At 36.0% G+C, this 17,102-nt stretch overlaps 2 protein-coding genes across 2 annotated transcripts; one reads left to right on the forward strand and one right to left on the reverse strand.

Annotated features, from left to right (window-relative positions):
- Nucleotides 1–293: 293 nt before the first annotated feature.
- LOC130641243 (glycine betaine transporter OpuD-like) lies at nt 294–9,256 on the forward strand. Its single transcript, XM_057447962.1, has 8 exons — nt 294–529; nt 3,632–3,683; nt 3,819–4,066; nt 4,695–4,845; nt 5,530–5,951; nt 6,245–6,442; nt 7,087–7,300; nt 7,831–9,256. The coding sequence occupies exons 2-8, from the start codon at nt 3,634–3,636 to the stop codon at nt 8,768–8,770; spliced, it is 2,223 nt and encodes a 740-aa protein (XP_057303945.1). The 5' UTR covers nt 294–529; nt 3,632–3,633; the 3' UTR covers nt 8,771–9,256.
- A 2,906-nt stretch (nt 9,257–12,162) lies between these two features.
- LOC130641244 (Y-box-binding protein 1-like) lies at nt 12,163–16,324 on the reverse strand. Its single transcript, XM_057447963.1, has 4 exons — nt 16,093–16,324; nt 13,417–13,848; nt 12,904–13,147; nt 12,163–12,671 (listed from the first exon to the last, which is right to left on the reverse strand). The coding sequence occupies exons 1-4, from the start codon at nt 16,190–16,192 to the stop codon at nt 12,437–12,439; spliced, it is 1,011 nt and encodes a 336-aa protein (XP_057303946.1). The 5' UTR covers nt 16,193–16,324; the 3' UTR covers nt 12,163–12,436.
- Between the last annotated feature and the right edge of the window lie 778 nt (nt 16,325–17,102).

A 17,102-nucleotide genomic window follows, 5' to 3' on the forward strand; every position in this document is an offset into this window, starting at 1 on the left:
CCACCCCAACTTCAGCCCATGCAAGGGCCTGTCGTTTAACGAGTTTTTATGTATTCCATTTGAACATTCCATTACCAGTTATACTGTTGTGCTCATACCACCCTCGTCCCCAGGGTTTTTGCGTTCTGGGGACAAGAGTGGTGCCTATACATAAACCTAAGACGTTTATACTTCTGTTTTTTTTTTATAAACTATAAATTTGCTGTTCATTAAGTAATTACAAAGCCCAGTTGTTATGAACTACTTTTTAAGCCGAAAGCGATAGTAATTAAACATAACTTTCTTGTAATGGTATCAAACCCACGCATCAATTCGTAACAACACATTTATTTAGTAAGAATAGTATGCTGCAAAAGCCATTTGTTAAATAAATGTGAAATTGTCCACTATTGTCTATAGTGATCTTAATGACTACTGCTTTTGTATGATGAATTCATTACAAAGTTGGAAGATGGGCCTATAACAACAACATGAAAAAGTTTTTACGGCTGGATGGCGTGGCATGATTGATTGGTACATGCCACAACAAGTAAGTTAACTTCTCTTACTTACTGTAGCAAGGTAATGGGGCTTACTCCAGCCTTGCGTATCCAGAATTTCGTATTTTCCAATACACATATTGAGATTTTTCATGACAAACCAATCATGCCAAAAAAATACTGTCGTTAAAAAATGCATTCCGGAAGAGGGTTTTCGCGCAAATAATGCAGAATAAAAACAATGCACGTAATATAACTGTATGAACTGACTAGTTTGGAAAACTACCAAATCTTTTTCCGTATCCGCTGGCATGTACAGTGTCGACATTGTGATGATCACAAACAGAAATCGTTTCTAAAAAAACTACAAAAGTATGAAATGGTCTAAGTTAATCGTCCTTGGTCTGAAGTTTTACATATATAATATAACCAGGAAGAGTTTCTTCTTTGTGATATCATTTGTATGATAAAATGTCAAACAGCAGGAAGTTGGGTTATTTACATATTCAAAACTTACGTAATAATTCCTGATAGCGAAATACAGTTATGGTATGCGATGTTATCAGAAGTTATTATTTTTACCAAGTAAAAGAATTTCTCTCTCCTTACGTCTATGATATTCTAACGAGGTATTCTGATGGAAACAGTTTAGCGTAAAACGAAAATGTCTGGCTATTTACAGCTTGCACTCCTATTTTTCTGATAATTACTTTTTATCCTTGTTGTCGTCGTTGTTTGCCATCGTCGCCATCGCCATCGCCATCGCCATGAACCTATGATGATTTTCTTACCCAATTATCCTCCTCTATTCTTTTCAAGTGTCCTAACCAGCTTAATCTTCTTGTCTGGATAACAACTGGATAGTAATGCCTCAAATGTTTGGCCTATTTCCCAGCTCATCTGAGTTCTGTCTTTAAAACTAGCAATGCACACACTCCTAATCCATGTGCGACCACATACAACATATCGCATTCTATAAGGGTCTCATGCAACCTTCCTTTTACCTCAATCAATAAAGTTCAGCTAGTCAACGGAAAAGGAAATATTTCTCTAGCCCTCTTTTAGCCCTAATCTATCCTGCAAGTAACACATCTTTAAACACCTCAGTAACAAAAGTTCTTAAATATCTCTAACGAGCCACTATTGTACACCATTAAAGTTGGAAAAATTTGTTGTCAAGATCCTGCATTTGCAACGCTTACACAAACGAAATTTCAGCTTTCAATTTTCCTGAGTGTTCCTACACGCTTCAGACGTACCCAATGCTTACTAGACTAATCTAAAAATTGAGATACTACGAACCCCTTTGCTGCTAAATCAACAAGGCCAATTCCACTTCCCAACTACGAGGTGACATGGTGGGAGTAAGTACAGGATTACAAGTAAATTACCCAGGGATTGTAGCATTTTTGATACTGGGTTTGAAATTAACCAGTTCGCTTGTTTTTTGTATTATAATATTTATTATACGTCTTTTCTCTACCTTTAAGTCAAGATGGTAGCTGCAAGTAGCGATGAATAGAACCCCATGGATTTTTCCCTGCACTAACGACCAATGTTGTACAGCTGTTGCTCAACATTTTTTATATTAATGTAAACCGACCCTTATTTAGCTATTTTTGAAAGTTGTTATTATTACTCATTAAAGCATGAAATAAACCAACGTAAGTGAAAAATTAGCAAAAATTACTTCACTTTTTACCTTCCCTTCCTTGTTTTGCTATAACTAGTGTGTTCCTACCATTCTTTATTTAAGCAACTTCTATCGCAGGCCCCGTTGTTTATCTGGCGAGGTAAGAGACAAAAGACCTGCGAAAGAGGTTGACACAATAATAACTTCCTCATGACGAAGATTATTTTATTACTTGTCCTTTGGTCCCTTATCTATTTTGAAATCGAAATAAAAGTTAGGAGAAATCTATATTTTGCCTAACTTTTCCTACAAATATGAATACATAAAACTTACAAATTGTAATAAATCTTGAGGTATCAACTGCCACCCCCCGTCTTCCCAGACTTTTTTTCGCTCACTTGATGAAAAGTGTCCTTGTTACCTAAACTTTGAGTTGGAAGCATTCAGAGAGTAGAGAGTTTGGTATGTTTTTAAAAGAATAGCAGAGAAAACAAAAAAATTAAACTGAGAATATTGCACGCGTTTTATAATTTTTTATGGACCGTCCATAGCAACGAAAAAAAATTTAGAAATTTGTTTACCCGCTGCATCTATAGCGTAGAGCTTAAAACTCTGATCAAAATAATGTAGAGAGTGATACACCGGTTGAAGGTTGAAAAGGTATTGGGGTGCAAAAGTTTTTTGATGACGTCATAGAATTGTTTGTTCCAAAACGTATCCACATGCAGGAAATGACGTCAGTTAATTCCAACCATTTTCAAGTTACTTGACTTAAAATTTAAAGGTGTACTGCAATGGCTTCGCTAATTTTTTAATTGCTATTGACGTCAGTTTAAAATTCATTTACGTTCTCCCGTAAAATCTAGGAAGTTAACAAAAAAAGAAATACTTTTTTCGACTACATCAAAGAAAAATGAACACACCTACTTTGCCTGTTCCAAACAGACAGACACATATTGTTATAGGAGACTAGTTATTAAACCCACAAATAAAATCCACTAAATATTTTTTTTTAAGGTTTATTATTGATAATCATTAAAAAGGCCGAAAAGAAACGTTTTAAACGAAACCCGTGGAAGATCTGCTCAAAAACATGTTTAATTTATGTATGTTTCTTATCACAACAATGATAGAAACGTTAATTGCCATAACACGTAAAATAATTTACAACAAAGCAACCGTCACCGTGGATTTAAATTAGCATGCAATAAAATTCCTAACTAATGAAATCATTTTGTTTCATCACATGAGGCTGTTTTTCGCTCGTTTGATAAAAAGTGTTCTCGTGACCTAAAAAAAATTTGGAAACAACCTAAGAGTAGGGAGTTGGGTTTATTTTTAAAAGAATAGCAGAGAAAACAAAAATATGAAATTTAGAATGTTGCACCCGTTTTACACTTTTTCTGTACAGGTAAAATACAATTACAGACATCTTTTTTTACATTCGTTATTAAAATATTAATTTTATTGATTTTCAATACAATATGTTTGACCTCTTTAACATATTATTTTTATATAGCAATGGACTCAAATGATCTTATCTCCAAGAGACGGGAAGAATACAGGAAGTGGTAAAATATTATTTTATTATCCTTTCTTAATTAATTGATGGATTGACTCATTCACTCATTCACTCATTCATTCATTCACTCATTCATTCAATTTTTTTTTTTATTTTCTAAAAAAATTCAAATATCATATTTCAGTTGGCGTAACTGGAAAGGTAAGGCTGGAAAACTATCCTTTGACTGCAATCCAATGACAGCTATTGGTGCTATGGCGATTGTATTGGGTGCGTTTTTGTGGAATGTTTTGGACCCAGAAAGTCATTCTTCTTTGCATGCTGTTACTCAGTGGATAACAGACACATGGACTTGGTTGTTTGTTATGCAGCAAGTGATTTGGACCATCATTGTTCTTGTTATTTACGCGAAGTGGAGACATGTCAAGCTTGGTATGTTTTACAATTTTTTCTGTCTTAAGTTGTACCTGGGCAAAACTTCGTCGACTCTCTGATATCTACGAAATTTTCATTAACTATTTAATTCCGTGTCTTTTTGACACGCTTTATTGGCAAATGATACATTTAAAAAGCAACCCTAAACCTCCATGCCTACATATGTATCATTTAAATCTTTATTTATAAATGACATTTACGTTTACAAAACTAACCAGCTCTGGATATGTAATATTTTCCTAACCATATATATTGGCTATGTTGAAGTTTTTCAGTGTTGAAATTTTTAACACCCATTCTTTACGTCAATTTAAACATTCTTAAGACCCATTATGTAAGCTGTGTTATGTCGTGCCAAGCTCACAAAATTGCCTTGGTACAACTTAGCTCAACTGTATAAAACCAAATGTCGAGCCATGCTGAACCAAGGCGAGGATATTTTTGATTCCTGTCGGTATAGCACAGTTTATATAAAGGACCTAAGCAACAACAGCTTGACATTAGTGTAAATTCAAACAACACTGGTGCTCAACTATAAGACGTTCGTTTGTGTAAAAGAAACAGTAGTTCCTAGATAAAAATTTGGCTAGGATGAACTTTTCAATAATTCGCGTTTTTTTTTAAGGTAAGGAGGATGATATTCCAAAATACGGAAACTACACATACTTTGCAATGTCTTTCTGCACTGGCTTTAGTGCTGCAAAATTTCCAAGCGCAGTGGATGGGGTAATAACACACTACATGAATAATGGAACGACCATGGTGCATTTAGGAAGGTAAATTATATATTTGTTTTCTAAGCTGAAGATTAGAATCTCATTATCACTTCATTAAGAAATAGTTGGCAAAAACAGAGCCAAAATATAATCACTTTTTACCGACTTTATCTAAAAATGAGGTAGCGTACCGTTAAATTACCCTCCAGATTTTAAGCACATGTTATCGATCGTTTTTATATATTAAAGAAGGAAAATCAAGTATTACAGCCTTCGAACAAAAATAAGATTTTAAAACACATGAATGAAACCCAGTTTGAAAATAAGTAATGCACTTGAAGGGTAAAAAGTGACACGTCTAATGCAAGTACCCATTTATATACTGCCGAGTCGTAAATTGGATGCTGCGTGTCTTTCTTCGTGCAGCATTGGTGAAAAAAAAAGTTTCAGAATTTGTAGTGCATTTTATCAGAATCGGTAGTACATCATATTAAAATTGGTGTCATATCAGAAGAGGTAGTACACAATGTCAGAATTGGTAGTACGTCAACTCAGAATTGGTAGAACATCAACTTAGAAGTGGTAGCACACCGGCTCAGAATTGGTAGAAATTCGTCTCAAAATTTGTATCACCTTACCTCAGAATTGGTACTAAATCATGTTAAAATCTGCAGTGCTCTCTCTAAGAATTGTCACTATCCCATCTCAAATTTCATTCATAATCCACGCCTTTCTTCCTTTTAGAGTGGGCCACGACGAAAGAGCGCAAAACGCAATAAACATGAATTTATTTTTATGGGGATTTCATGGCTCATCAATCTTTTGTTTACCATCGTTGCTCTTATCCTTCTTGGCGTATCGCAAGGGTCTTCCAGCAACAATGAGATCGTGTTTCTATCCATTATTAGGAAAATCTATTCAAGGCATATTTGGAGATTTAGTTGATATTATTGCAATAGTTGCAATAATCTTTGGTGCTACAGTGGGACTTAATTACGGATCGAGTGCGATTGTTGGAGGGATAAACAATCAATTTCCGGATATACAATTGAATAAAGAAAATCAAATTATTGCCATTTGGTCCATGATTGGGATTGGAACTGTTTCTATTTTGACTGGTATTGGATTGGGAATAAAACGCTTGTCACAGCTTACTTTGTCTTTTGGTAATGATTTTTTTCCAAGATCTTGATGAACATGAAAAAAATTATCCTTTTCCACGTGCTTGTAAGATTTAAACCTCGCTTCCAGGCTTTTCGTTTTTTAACCAAAAAAAAATTCCTGGGTAGGTTTTAGCCTCAGGGTAATCTGTTTTCATAATAAGCTTAGTGGCCGCCTCATAATAACGGCTCAAAGCAACACACCCTCGGGTTGAGGATTTTGAATCCTTTCTCTTCTTTTACTAAACTCGAAGGAGCTTGCAAAGAGGTGTTGTAATTCTGTTTTTTGTTATATTCAGGCATTTGCGTGCTTCTGACAATATTATTTTGTGACGAAACAATGTTCTTGCTCAATGTCTTCGTCCAATCATTTGGTTACTACTTCCAGCATGTCATTGGTTTGTCTTTGCACACTGGAGCGTTTACTCAAAAAGATAACTTTCCTGAACAATCTGCAGACACACAAAACTGGATGCATAACAACACAATTTTCTTTTGTAAGTTCAACTTCTTATTTTTTAAGAAGCCCTATATTTGGGATTTAATTTTGGATGGCTAATATTAGTTGGATGTTAGATTTTGAACCCTCGAGTTGCCCAACTGGTTGCAAAGTGGTCCAAGAATTCGTATATAATTTTAAAAAGATTTTAATTGTTTCTAAGATTTTGAACTTCAAAGTGCTACCAATTATGCATGACATCATAAACTAGCTCTGGGCGAAGTATTGATTTTATCAGTTTTAAGGAGGCATATAAGGTTAATTATGTTTCTAGCCATTTAGATAGAAGTTATGAGTTATAATTGCGCTTGAAAACAGCAACTACATGTTTTAACACTGGTTAATGCTGTCATACCACAAAAACTGATAAAAGATTTTTTATAAAATAAGAAGATTGCTGGACATGTTTTCAAGCTCCTTTATATGGAACCGTCTTGTTGTGTTTTTCACGGGACGTAATCTTTAAGTTCTGGGCCAAGCCTAACGCATCAAAGCTTTTATGACATTGTATCGGCTATACGTGGCCTTGGGACGAAGTAGAATACTTTACCAACCTCTACCTTAGCGCATTAAAGCTTTTATAACATTGGGTCGGCTATACGTGGTCTTGGGACGAAGTTGAATTTTTATCTCTTATTGTAGGGGCGTGGTGGATAGCCTTGGCACCACTATCAAGTATCTTCACAGCACGCATCAGTAGAGGTAGAACTATTGGAGAAGTCATCAATTTTACCTTCTTTGCTCCAACCTTGTTTATTTTTGCATGGTTTTCCATCATCGGAGGTGCTACTTTGAATATGCAACATAACGCCTTAAAAGCAGGAATATCATGCTCAATGTATAGAAAAGGTGAAAGGTAGGATTTTAGCTGAAAATGTTTAACACAGCATTTGCCTGCGCTAGTTTGTTTGAAAACAGTGCCCTAAATTCATTGAATTCAAATACATCTTTAGGACCTCTGTATTCTTCTTATAGTTTCGCCTTTGACCTTATTCCTCTCTCAGAGAGTTGCTTTTTTGTGTCGAGCTGTGAGGGTAAAGTTCCAGAAAAAAAACTTAAAACAAGGTTGACCTCTTCACATGTAGGTTGACCTCTTCACATGTAGGACGAACCTTAACTTGGATTAGTTCTGTTTTTCCAGAAATTGTAGTTTTTATTTACAATTTGTATAAATTTAGAATAGAAGTTTATCCTAGGGGGTTCGGTCCTGTATTGAAAAAAAAAGCAATTGCAGACTCGCCTCACAACGGTTCAATACCGATTATTTAGTTGGCAGAGAGGTGGGGTAAATGCTATGATCGCTTGTTTAGATCTTCCCCTCGCCCATAGATCTTACCTCTGCTACTGAAGATTATAAACTTAACTGGCCGGCGTATTGTTGTTTAGAATATCGTCTATGTGGAATACAACAGACATGGAACCGTACAAAAACGTTCAGAGACTTGACTGTAGAATGGGTGCGGGTCGTCTCTATGACCTCTTAAATGGCTATGAAAATGTCTCAAAGTTCTTATACTTCTGTGTCATCGTCGCCATAATTCTTCAGTTTTCCACTCAAGTTGACAGTTCCTCGTACGTCACAGATGGTATCTCCTCAAATGGAGGGGAAAACAAGTCAGCTGCACAGAAAGTGTTATGGGCGATCCTGTTGGGTACTTCGGCGACAGCTTTCACGTATTTCGGATCTGCTAACATGAGTTCAATTGTTATTATTGCGGCTTGCCCATTTCTCTTGTTGTACAATTGCTCTTGCTATGCTTTGTGCAAAGTTCTCAGTAAAGAAGAAAATTGGAAAATACCCGATTGTAATTTTGAAACCGACTGGTGCATGAGATTTGGTCATATTAAAGACATGGCTCGACTAAAAAAGGTTCTTTTAGCAATAGTCGCTCCATGGTATTTTATTGGTAATATAGCATTGCATTATAGAAGGCGTGAAAGCTCACTAGGTAAAATATTCACCTATTCCCAATTTGCAGTGCCATTTTACGTCTGGGTAATTCTCCTGTTTTTGCGGATAGGCTTTCAAAATGTGGACAAAGTAGGGTGGGTATTCTTCATAGCTTTCGTTGCATATTCAGTGCAGCATCGCAAGAACTTGAGAGAAAAAAGCGATATATGTGGCAACTCATTTGAGGATTTCCTAGTGTTGCTGATTTATCCACTAGCAGTTGTTCAAATGAATGAAGAGATTGTGGAAAAGAAAGTGCCGCCAAATAGTCCCACAATGTCAAATCCTGCTTTTTGCAAAGAAGATGTCGAGTATTGCGGAGATGTCTACGAACCAGGAGAAATAGGGAACGTCAGTGAAGCGGTCATGTTTTAGATAAATCTGCATTAAGTATAATTTATCGTTTTGATTTTAAATTAAACACACTTTTTGTCCAGTAGCTGTTTTATCAACTTTGTCTCCAGGACGTTTTTCTCTTTCGGGCAATCTCAGACGGCGCGATTGTGAGAAAGAGAAAAAGAGCTTTGGGAGCGAGGTTGGCTGTCATATGTATATATCATTTTATGCTAATATTATTTGAACTTTCTAAACATTTATTTATCTTTTGATAGACGTGTGTGATTCGCTTATTAATCCGCTGTGAAAGCAAACACGCGTTTTAATCCTTCTTTAAGCTTTGATAAATGCAGTCAATTTTGTTAACGCTATTGAGATACGACCACTGTACATATTCTCATTTGTTTACATCATGTGATTTCTATAGATTCGCGTGACTTTATACCGTCACTTTTGTTGTGCCGTTGTAGTTGTAATTTTATGGAGATAAAAGATTAAGTGAAGAGAGCATTTTTATTCCCAGGGCACTTTGCCTTGTTGATAAAATTGATGAAGTTGTTGGCCACTCCGTAATAACGGCACAGGGGCCACAATACCCTAGGAACGAGGTTGAGAATGTAGTTTTAATGCGTTTTTGGTATAGTCAACCTTTATGCAGTCCTTAAATTGTACAAATTAAATAACTGGTCAGTGTCCCGTGGATAATGCATGGGCTCGCCCGTCGTCCGTCCATACCGCATTTCGTGTTTCTCGCTTCTGCGTTTACCATTTTTTGTAGAGTCAAACAGATGACGGATATTATACCAGGGACTAGTCATCAAACCGTGGAAAATCCACGGGGTCGCTCGTCCTTTACATATCGCATTTAGTGTTTCCATAACAGGAAGACAAACAGACAGACGGCGGCTATTATTAAAGAGACTATTTGGTGACCTATGGATAATTCCACGGGTTCGCTCATCCTTTAAACTTAACCGTCGGAACAAAGTAGATGAAAATACAGTAGACTCTTTGTAATTCGACTGCCCCTAATTCGAACCTCTCCTTAATTCAAATCTTCTGATCCCGTCAAAATCCCTTAGGAAACTCTCATTTTTCACTTCCCCTAATTCAAACCGCAATAATTCGAATACCTCTATATTTCGAACCATATTTCCAGTCCCTTTAGATCATTTCACCCTGTAAATCGAACTTTTAAAGATCGAATTACGTAAATTTTGGTCTTGATTACCTTCAGGCGAACTTTGATGAGTGGATCGGAATTGGTATCACACCTGACAACTACATCGATTTTGACTAAGACGTGAGCACCAACGAAGGTATTTTAACAGAGTAAGAAATATTAGCTCAAGTTATTAATCAAGATGATGATGACCAAGAGAATGAAATGTTCGATAAGAGGCAACTCGTTAAGCTTGGAATAATTGAAGTCCGGAATGCCATTGAGATTATAGAAAAGTTTAGTTTGCTTTCTCGATTTGGCGAGCAAATGATGAGACCGTTAAATATGCTTGATCGTTTTGGCGATAAGGAGGAGCAACACTGCAAAAAGCAAACCACTATTCATGACTTTTTTGCAAAAATAGAAATACATCTTAAATAATATAGGGGATATAATTCTCAAGATTACAGATGGATGTATCTATGAAGTCTATTTACTACCACCAACCCTGATTTTTTGACAAAATTTCACAAAAATTATGAAATTCCCCTAATTCGAACTCTCCCTAATTCGAACTTTTTTTTCGGTCCCCTGTGAGTTCGAATTACAGAGAGTCTACTGTATATCGCATTTAATATTCGTGTTTCCGTAGCACAATTTTCTAAATCAGCGGGGGGTCGCGCAGAGACAGACACAGACGACGGCTATTATTAAAGAGAAAATAATGTGTTTTGCTTTAAGTCTTGCAATGACCAAATGCAAGATAATGCTACACAAAACTTAACAAAGAAAAAAAACGGATTAGAAAAACTGCTGTAAACTCATCTATTTTGAACGAAACGAACCCAGTGAATAAAATTAATGATTTGGTCAAATGTCCAAGATTTATTATGCATGTTCATTTAACTATTCTCACATAGGAAAGTAGATAAAGTTTCCACCTAGAGAAATTAGCAATCAATTAAAAGATCATACCTTAACTGTAAAAAAAATCGGCAAAAATAAAAAGTCGGCAAAAATATTTGTCAGTTGGACAAAATTTAGCCACTTTTTGCCGACTAAATTTTTGAATTCACTTTTTCCCGAGTAAGTTTTTGAAGTTAGTCACTAATAAAGAATAATCGCATAAAACCCATAAAAATTGGCAACAAGGTAGGAAAATCGGCAAAAATTTTAGTTACCTAGCCAAAATTTAGTCACTTTTTGCCGACTTTTTTTTACCGATAAGGTAGGCAACATGCACTAGAAGCAATCTACTAACGTCGAATTGTGAAGTAAATAATCAGAGCAATGCTATACATTACATATTTTTAGTGGCAATGTTAAAGTTGGAGAAAGAAAAAATTCAGCCGTTATGATGGAATACCTAAAATACAGGGCTATTTGTTGTATAAAGAGCTAAGGAACTAAGTAGTCGGCAGTTTCATTATTATCTTTGCAGCACAAACTTTCCGAGAAAAAACTCATCGGTCTACAGAGACCACCTCATTTACACAAATTATTGTTTCCAATTTGATTGTCTTTTTTTGTATAACTTTGTCTTCATGGTTTGAACTTAAAAATTTATCTTGCTTTTCCAACGACATTTCAGGCTCGAAACTAAATGACTTTAGAGCCGAAATGTCTGGAACAGTGTTTTCTCCGTCACTGGACAAGAAACTATGATGCATTTCTTATTCGAAAGTCTGTTCCATTATAAGCAACAACATAGGGCCTCAGCTACAGCAATGTTTTGAACTATAAAACGTCCTATTCAAATTAGAACCCAGTCTTTTTTAACTTGACGCACTAAATATTTACGGAGATATGAACAGGGAATATAGGTATTTAGAGATAAATCCTTTTGTTGTGTTATCTGATTTAATAAGTTCAAATACAAATACGTAGTCGAAAAAAAAATATTCACATTTTTGAGGTTACTTCCCCTTTGATGAGCACAGTTGACCGCTAAAAATAATGGACAGTAAAAATAAAATTTAAAGTTTGTTCCGAGTAGTCATGACACACGAGTTGTATTAAAGGCGCATGCGTTATATTAAGACGACAATTAATCTTGTTACTATTCCGAGAACTTTAGAAAGACGTTTTATCACGAAAACCGCAGCGAATTTTTTTAAGTCGTTTCCTCCCAGTTCAAAACGCACTCAGCGTCAAAAACCGTTGCCAACTAACTACAAACGTTGGGAATTATAATACATTTGCAGGTACAAGCTATTGTGGGGTCTCATCTTTAAGTAGAGTCTAGGAAAACATCGAGAAATTTCATTACTTTTAGCAGCTATAAATTATTTATTCAATGATTCAAATCAGCTACATCAAAAATGTTGTACTACAGATGTCAACAACAACTACATATAAATTTAAACGTCCCCAAAGTTGACAAGGTGACAATTATTATTATTATAACACTAGAATGGTTTAAAGTGAAAAAAATAGCGGTGGTGCTTAAACTATCCCGCCTCAACAAACAACAAGTATATACATGATGGACTTCAAAAACAAGATTACAACATCATCTCTAAACGTTTGTTGAACTTAAACTACTAATTCTCAACCGTCTCGGGTTGAGATGGGGGAGGACCCTGCTCTTTTACATCCTCCTTTGCTCCTTCGCTTTGCCTTTCTCCCTCGTTATTTTCATTTCCACGACGAGGGCCTCGATAGCGAGGCCTTCTTGGCCTGCGGCGCTGCTCTCTGTTTTCATCTCCCTCGTGTTTCTCATCATCCCCTTGATGTTCACGATCGCCTTCATCTCCAGAGCTTTGTGGCGGAGGACGTCTAAAAACAAGTTTTTTCAAAGGTAAACGCCCTATTTGTGCATGAAAAACTTAATATTCGTTTAGAAATGAGCTTTTAAAGTCTGTGACGCTTTTAATGGAACCAATTTTTGCTGTTAATTTTTTACGTAAGTTTTGTCCTACAAGGTTTGATAGTTTCCTTTAAGTAATGTGCTGGCTACATGAACAAAGCAACTAAAATATAACAGAATAGGCATAAAAGAGGAAGTTACCTTGGCCTTCTGCGGTAGCGTCTTGGTCGGCGACCACTTCCACCACCACGTCTGGGACTTCTTCTCTCACCATCAGCACTGCCATCCCTGCCCTCCTTGTCGTCTTGACGACCATCGCCCTCTGAAGTATATTCGTTCTCATTTCCTGAACCTTCACTACGTCGCCGTCTGTAATTATATCCTCTGCCTCCTCTTCCTCTTCCACGGCCTCGCCCTCGCCCTCTGCCACGTCCACGATATCCACCTGTAACCGAAACTTTATTAGAGTAATAACTCTACTTTATACTTATTTATATTTATGCTGGCAAAAAGATAAAAGGCTTCTTTCTTTTTAAGAGCTTTTAGGTAAACCTCGCTTGTAAGTCTTAATTCTCAGATCACTACGAATTTATAGTGTTTCATAGCAGTGCAATTTCCGTGTTTAAACTTTGAGGAAACATATTGAAAAATAGAAAATAGCAATAGTTTATGTCTAAGTATTTAAATTTTAGTTGTTTCTTGACATTTACTCACCAGAGTGTCTTGGTTTCTCATCAGCTTCAGATTTGTCTGGATCCTGATCTTGATCGTTTTCCTTATCACTGCGTTCCTCTGCCGTCTCTGATGATCTTGGTCTAAAGTTGCGGCGTCCACGGTACCCACCCCTATAACCACGACCACGATAACCACGGCGATAACGTGAACGTCTATCTGGTGCATATTTGCTACCTTGTACTGGCTCACCATCAGGTCCTGTAACATTTGCTGCTTCTAGGCCTTTTTGTCCTTCAATGACATCGAACTCAACAGTTTCATCGTCACCAACACTACGTAAATACTTCTTTGGATTGTTACGTGTAATGGCTGTCTGATGTACAAACACATCCTCTTTGGTATCATTTCTGTTAATGAACCCATACCCATTGCGGACATTGAACCACTTGACGGTGCCCGATACTTTGGTAGCTAAAGAACAAAGCATCACTCTAAATTAACAAAAAAATAAATCTCGTAGCATTTTATCAGAAAAGAAATACGTGGCATGATGTTGCTGAATTTTGAAAGGTTTATGCTCCGGAATCACTCTCCTACAAGACTATGAAATGAAGACTTTAGTGCTAGCAGATTTTATTAATTAGCAGGGTATATATGTAGATTTTTTTCATTTTTGGATTTCTTAGGGGTAGGAGGCGTGATAGTAATGCCAAATCATGCTTAAGCGCCAATGATTTTGTTTCAGGATGCTGTGATTATACATTTCTTAAAAGCTTATTTGACAACAGGATTTGAATTAAAAACAAAGGCAGTTCGCAGAAAATTGTTGACTATAAAGAAAAAACCCTTCGCAATGTTGTATGGGAGCACTGTAGTCAACTTGCCATTGATCCCCTGATAATGGTTATTTTGTTGCAACAACCATTATTAAAAATCGAGATTCACAATTTTACAATTTTCCTTTGTAGCAGGATTTGCAAAGGGCATTTCAATTTCCAAATTGAGACCTGCTAATTGCAAGATTTTTGGCCTACAAGTGAATGTAAAGACATTTAAAACTAATTACACAGCAAGAACAAGTATAATACATATACCATGAAAATAAAGAGATACGTTTCATGCTTTAACCAATCTAAATTTTATGCAATGTAAAAAAAAGTATCTGCAACACGATTTACCTGCACTAATCAGTCAACCTGGTGCCACTAATAATTAATTTTCAAACATTCAATGCAACTAGAAAATGCTAAACAACCCAATTTGTTGATAAAAACAATAGATATTACACCTTCAATGCTGTATCGCTAAAATGCTCCACTAGATTTACCTGTACTGAGTGCTTTTCCTCAGAAGTGTTCCATAAAAGAAAAATCTGCAGAAATTTGTTTATGAACAACAGGTTAACTGTGACAACATATTTGGCCAGCATACAATACCTTGTATACCTAGCGCTATATACTCAAGTTTTGACTTCACTTTCTTCACTTGTATTACTTATGACATTTCTTTCATGTCATGATTTCTTACAGCAAACCATGAAGTTCAATTGTGTCGGTTTCACAAGGTTCAGCAAGTAATTTTGAAAAAAATTGGGACTTAGACATAAAGTGTCACTGTCCTGTATATGTAGAAAAAAATTATCTTTAATACTGTACAGGGCAATGTTTGAAGCAGCCACTAGCTCTGAGGCAAGTCACCAAATATTGCAACCATTTTAATCATAAAATAGATTTTACAATTCCAGAGTATCTCACATTGGAAAAACACTCACGGAAAACAGACGTAAATCACAGAGATGGTACGTTTTAGTCAGGTTTTTTCACTTAACCATGCGCAAACACAAACCTTGTGCAGTGACATTTTGCAAGGTTGTTTCTAGGCTTAAAGTCAAAACCATATAGTTATGTGGCAAACAGAGTTGCAAGATCGTTGCTAGAGCTGTTTGTTAAGAAAATCATGAATTAAGGCTGGTATGCTGTAAGGGTGCTGATAAGCCGGCAACGGCCGCATAAGGGTGTCAAATAAAATTAGCAGTGGTCCCCCGAAAAAGCCCTCACTTTCCTGAACTCGCCCAGAGCATTCTTTAAATGCAATTCCTTGTAACATAAGAGAAAGGAGTTAAAAGTTTATGTATAACTTATTTATAAAGTAAACTTTATCAAAAAGAGTTCTTTCAAGAACTTCGCTACCACATAGTAAGTTTATTTTAATTTTTACAGTTTTTTCAAATCATACTAGTGTCTGTTTTTCTTTCTTTTTCCGGGCATTGTTCGGGCTCATACGGGTTTCAGGCGAATACTTGAATTCTTTCGAAACGCCGAAATCGCCTGAGAAGACTTCACACTTTTTACGGTGTATGCAGCTTTTCGGCACCTTGTGCTAGCCATATACCAAAATTGGGATTTAAAGTCCAACTTTCCAGACTGTGATAAATAGTGAGAGATGGTACATCTTAATTTCGAAATTGTGTATATATAATACATTGAGAAATTGTACCTTGCACATATAATCATGCAAGCTAAATGGATATTATTTAATTTTTTGTAAAGAATCTTTTTTCCTTCTTTCACTTTTGTTGCCACTCATGCATACTCGTGTTTTTGATGGCTCAAAATTTGTTAAAATTCAAAGAAATCGCACAACCAATAGCTGAAATTATGCCTGCTGGGTTGTTAACTCAAAGGAAGGATAAATCAACTATCTTTAAGTTCTTACCTATTACTTTGCCAGCAGGTTTGTTTGGAGCTTCTTCGTGAAGGTCTTCTTCTGATTTTGGCTGGCTTTCAGCTGCAGGGCTCTCTGTGGCTGCCGACATGATGGATCAGGCTGCCAGCTTCCTGCAAGCACGATGTTAAGATGGTAAAGTTGATGGAATTACAGATGTTACTCGGTTAGCTCCTTCCTCTCAAGATCTTACTGCATCGTGTGAGCGGGAAAGCCCATTTATAGCTTAAAGCATACATGAAAGGGCGAACAATAAATATAAACATCAAGATGTAAAATTTCTAAAATATTCTGTAGAATTAAGCTAACACTTAATTAAGTTTACAAAAAATTGTGAATATTACAAATTTATTTCTTCCAAATAAAGTTATCACATTATTTAAGGTAAACTTAGTCTTATAATTTTCTATAAGAACTAACAATACCCCCTGATTCTAATTTCGAATGTAAAATTGCTTTGTGGGAAGAGAGTTTGCAACGCAATTTTGCTTAGCTTATTTATTTAACAGTTACCATATTAGTTACCAATCTCCTATTTATTTATTCTGAAATTGGGGTTCCCTACACCATCGTTGCCATTAATGGAGAATAAGGTTGCCGAAAAAATGAAAGGAAAGGGGTTACTTCGCAGGCCCCAATTCGCTTTAATTTTTATAAGCGGTGCTTGTTAAGCAACCATTAAACCTGTGGCCAAAACAAATTTGTTTGATATAAAGCCAAGTGTCTTCAAACCAATAAAGTGGTGCAAATAAAATAACGCTAAATGACATCTTATGGACCTCTACACATTTCCTCACTTGTCTAGAATTCTTCGTTTTTCGCCGCCAGTTCGAGACTCCCTAATTTAAAACGATTGATATGGGCGTTACCATAAATTTATCTTTAACTGCGGTCGCAGAGCAACATTTCACCTTCAAAACCTAGTTTTCTCAAAAAACTACGATGAAATTAGCACCCAAAAATAAGGTAGTAAGAATGGAGCAAAAGTTGATCTTTTTGTT

The sequence above is a fragment of the Hydractinia symbiolongicarpus genome, chromosome 4, assembly GCF_029227915.1.
Source record: "Hydractinia symbiolongicarpus strain clone_291-10 chromosome 4, HSymV2.1, whole genome shotgun sequence".
NCBI lineage: Eukaryota > Metazoa > Cnidaria > Hydrozoa > Anthoathecata > Hydractiniidae > Hydractinia > Hydractinia symbiolongicarpus.

Bases quoted from the DNA above. Each gene is read 5' to 3' on its own strand.
- LOC130641244 (XM_057447963.1), bottom strand. From the start codon at position 16,192: ATGTCGGCAGCCACAGAGAGCCCTGCAGCTGAAAGCCAGCCAAAATCA. The intron at 13,849-16,092 runs GTAAGAACTTAA...TTTGTTCTTTAG, and splicing joins ACCTGCTGGCAAAGTAATAG to CTACCAAAGTATCGGGCACC. The intron at 13,148-13,416 runs GTGAGTAAATGT...TTTCGGTTACAG, and splicing joins TGAGAAACCAAGACACTCTG to GTGGATATCGTGGACGTGGC.
- LOC130641243 (XM_057447962.1), top strand. From the start codon at position 3,634: ATGGACTCAAATGATCTTATCTCCAAGAGACGGGAAGAATACAGGAAG. The intron at 3,684-3,818 runs GTAAAATATTAT...ATCATATTTCAG, and splicing joins CGGGAAGAATACAGGAAGTG to TTGGCGTAACTGGAAAGGTA. The intron at 6,443-7,086 runs GTAAGTTCAACT...CTCTTATTGTAG, and splicing joins TAACAACACAATTTTCTTTT to GGGCGTGGTGGATAGCCTTG.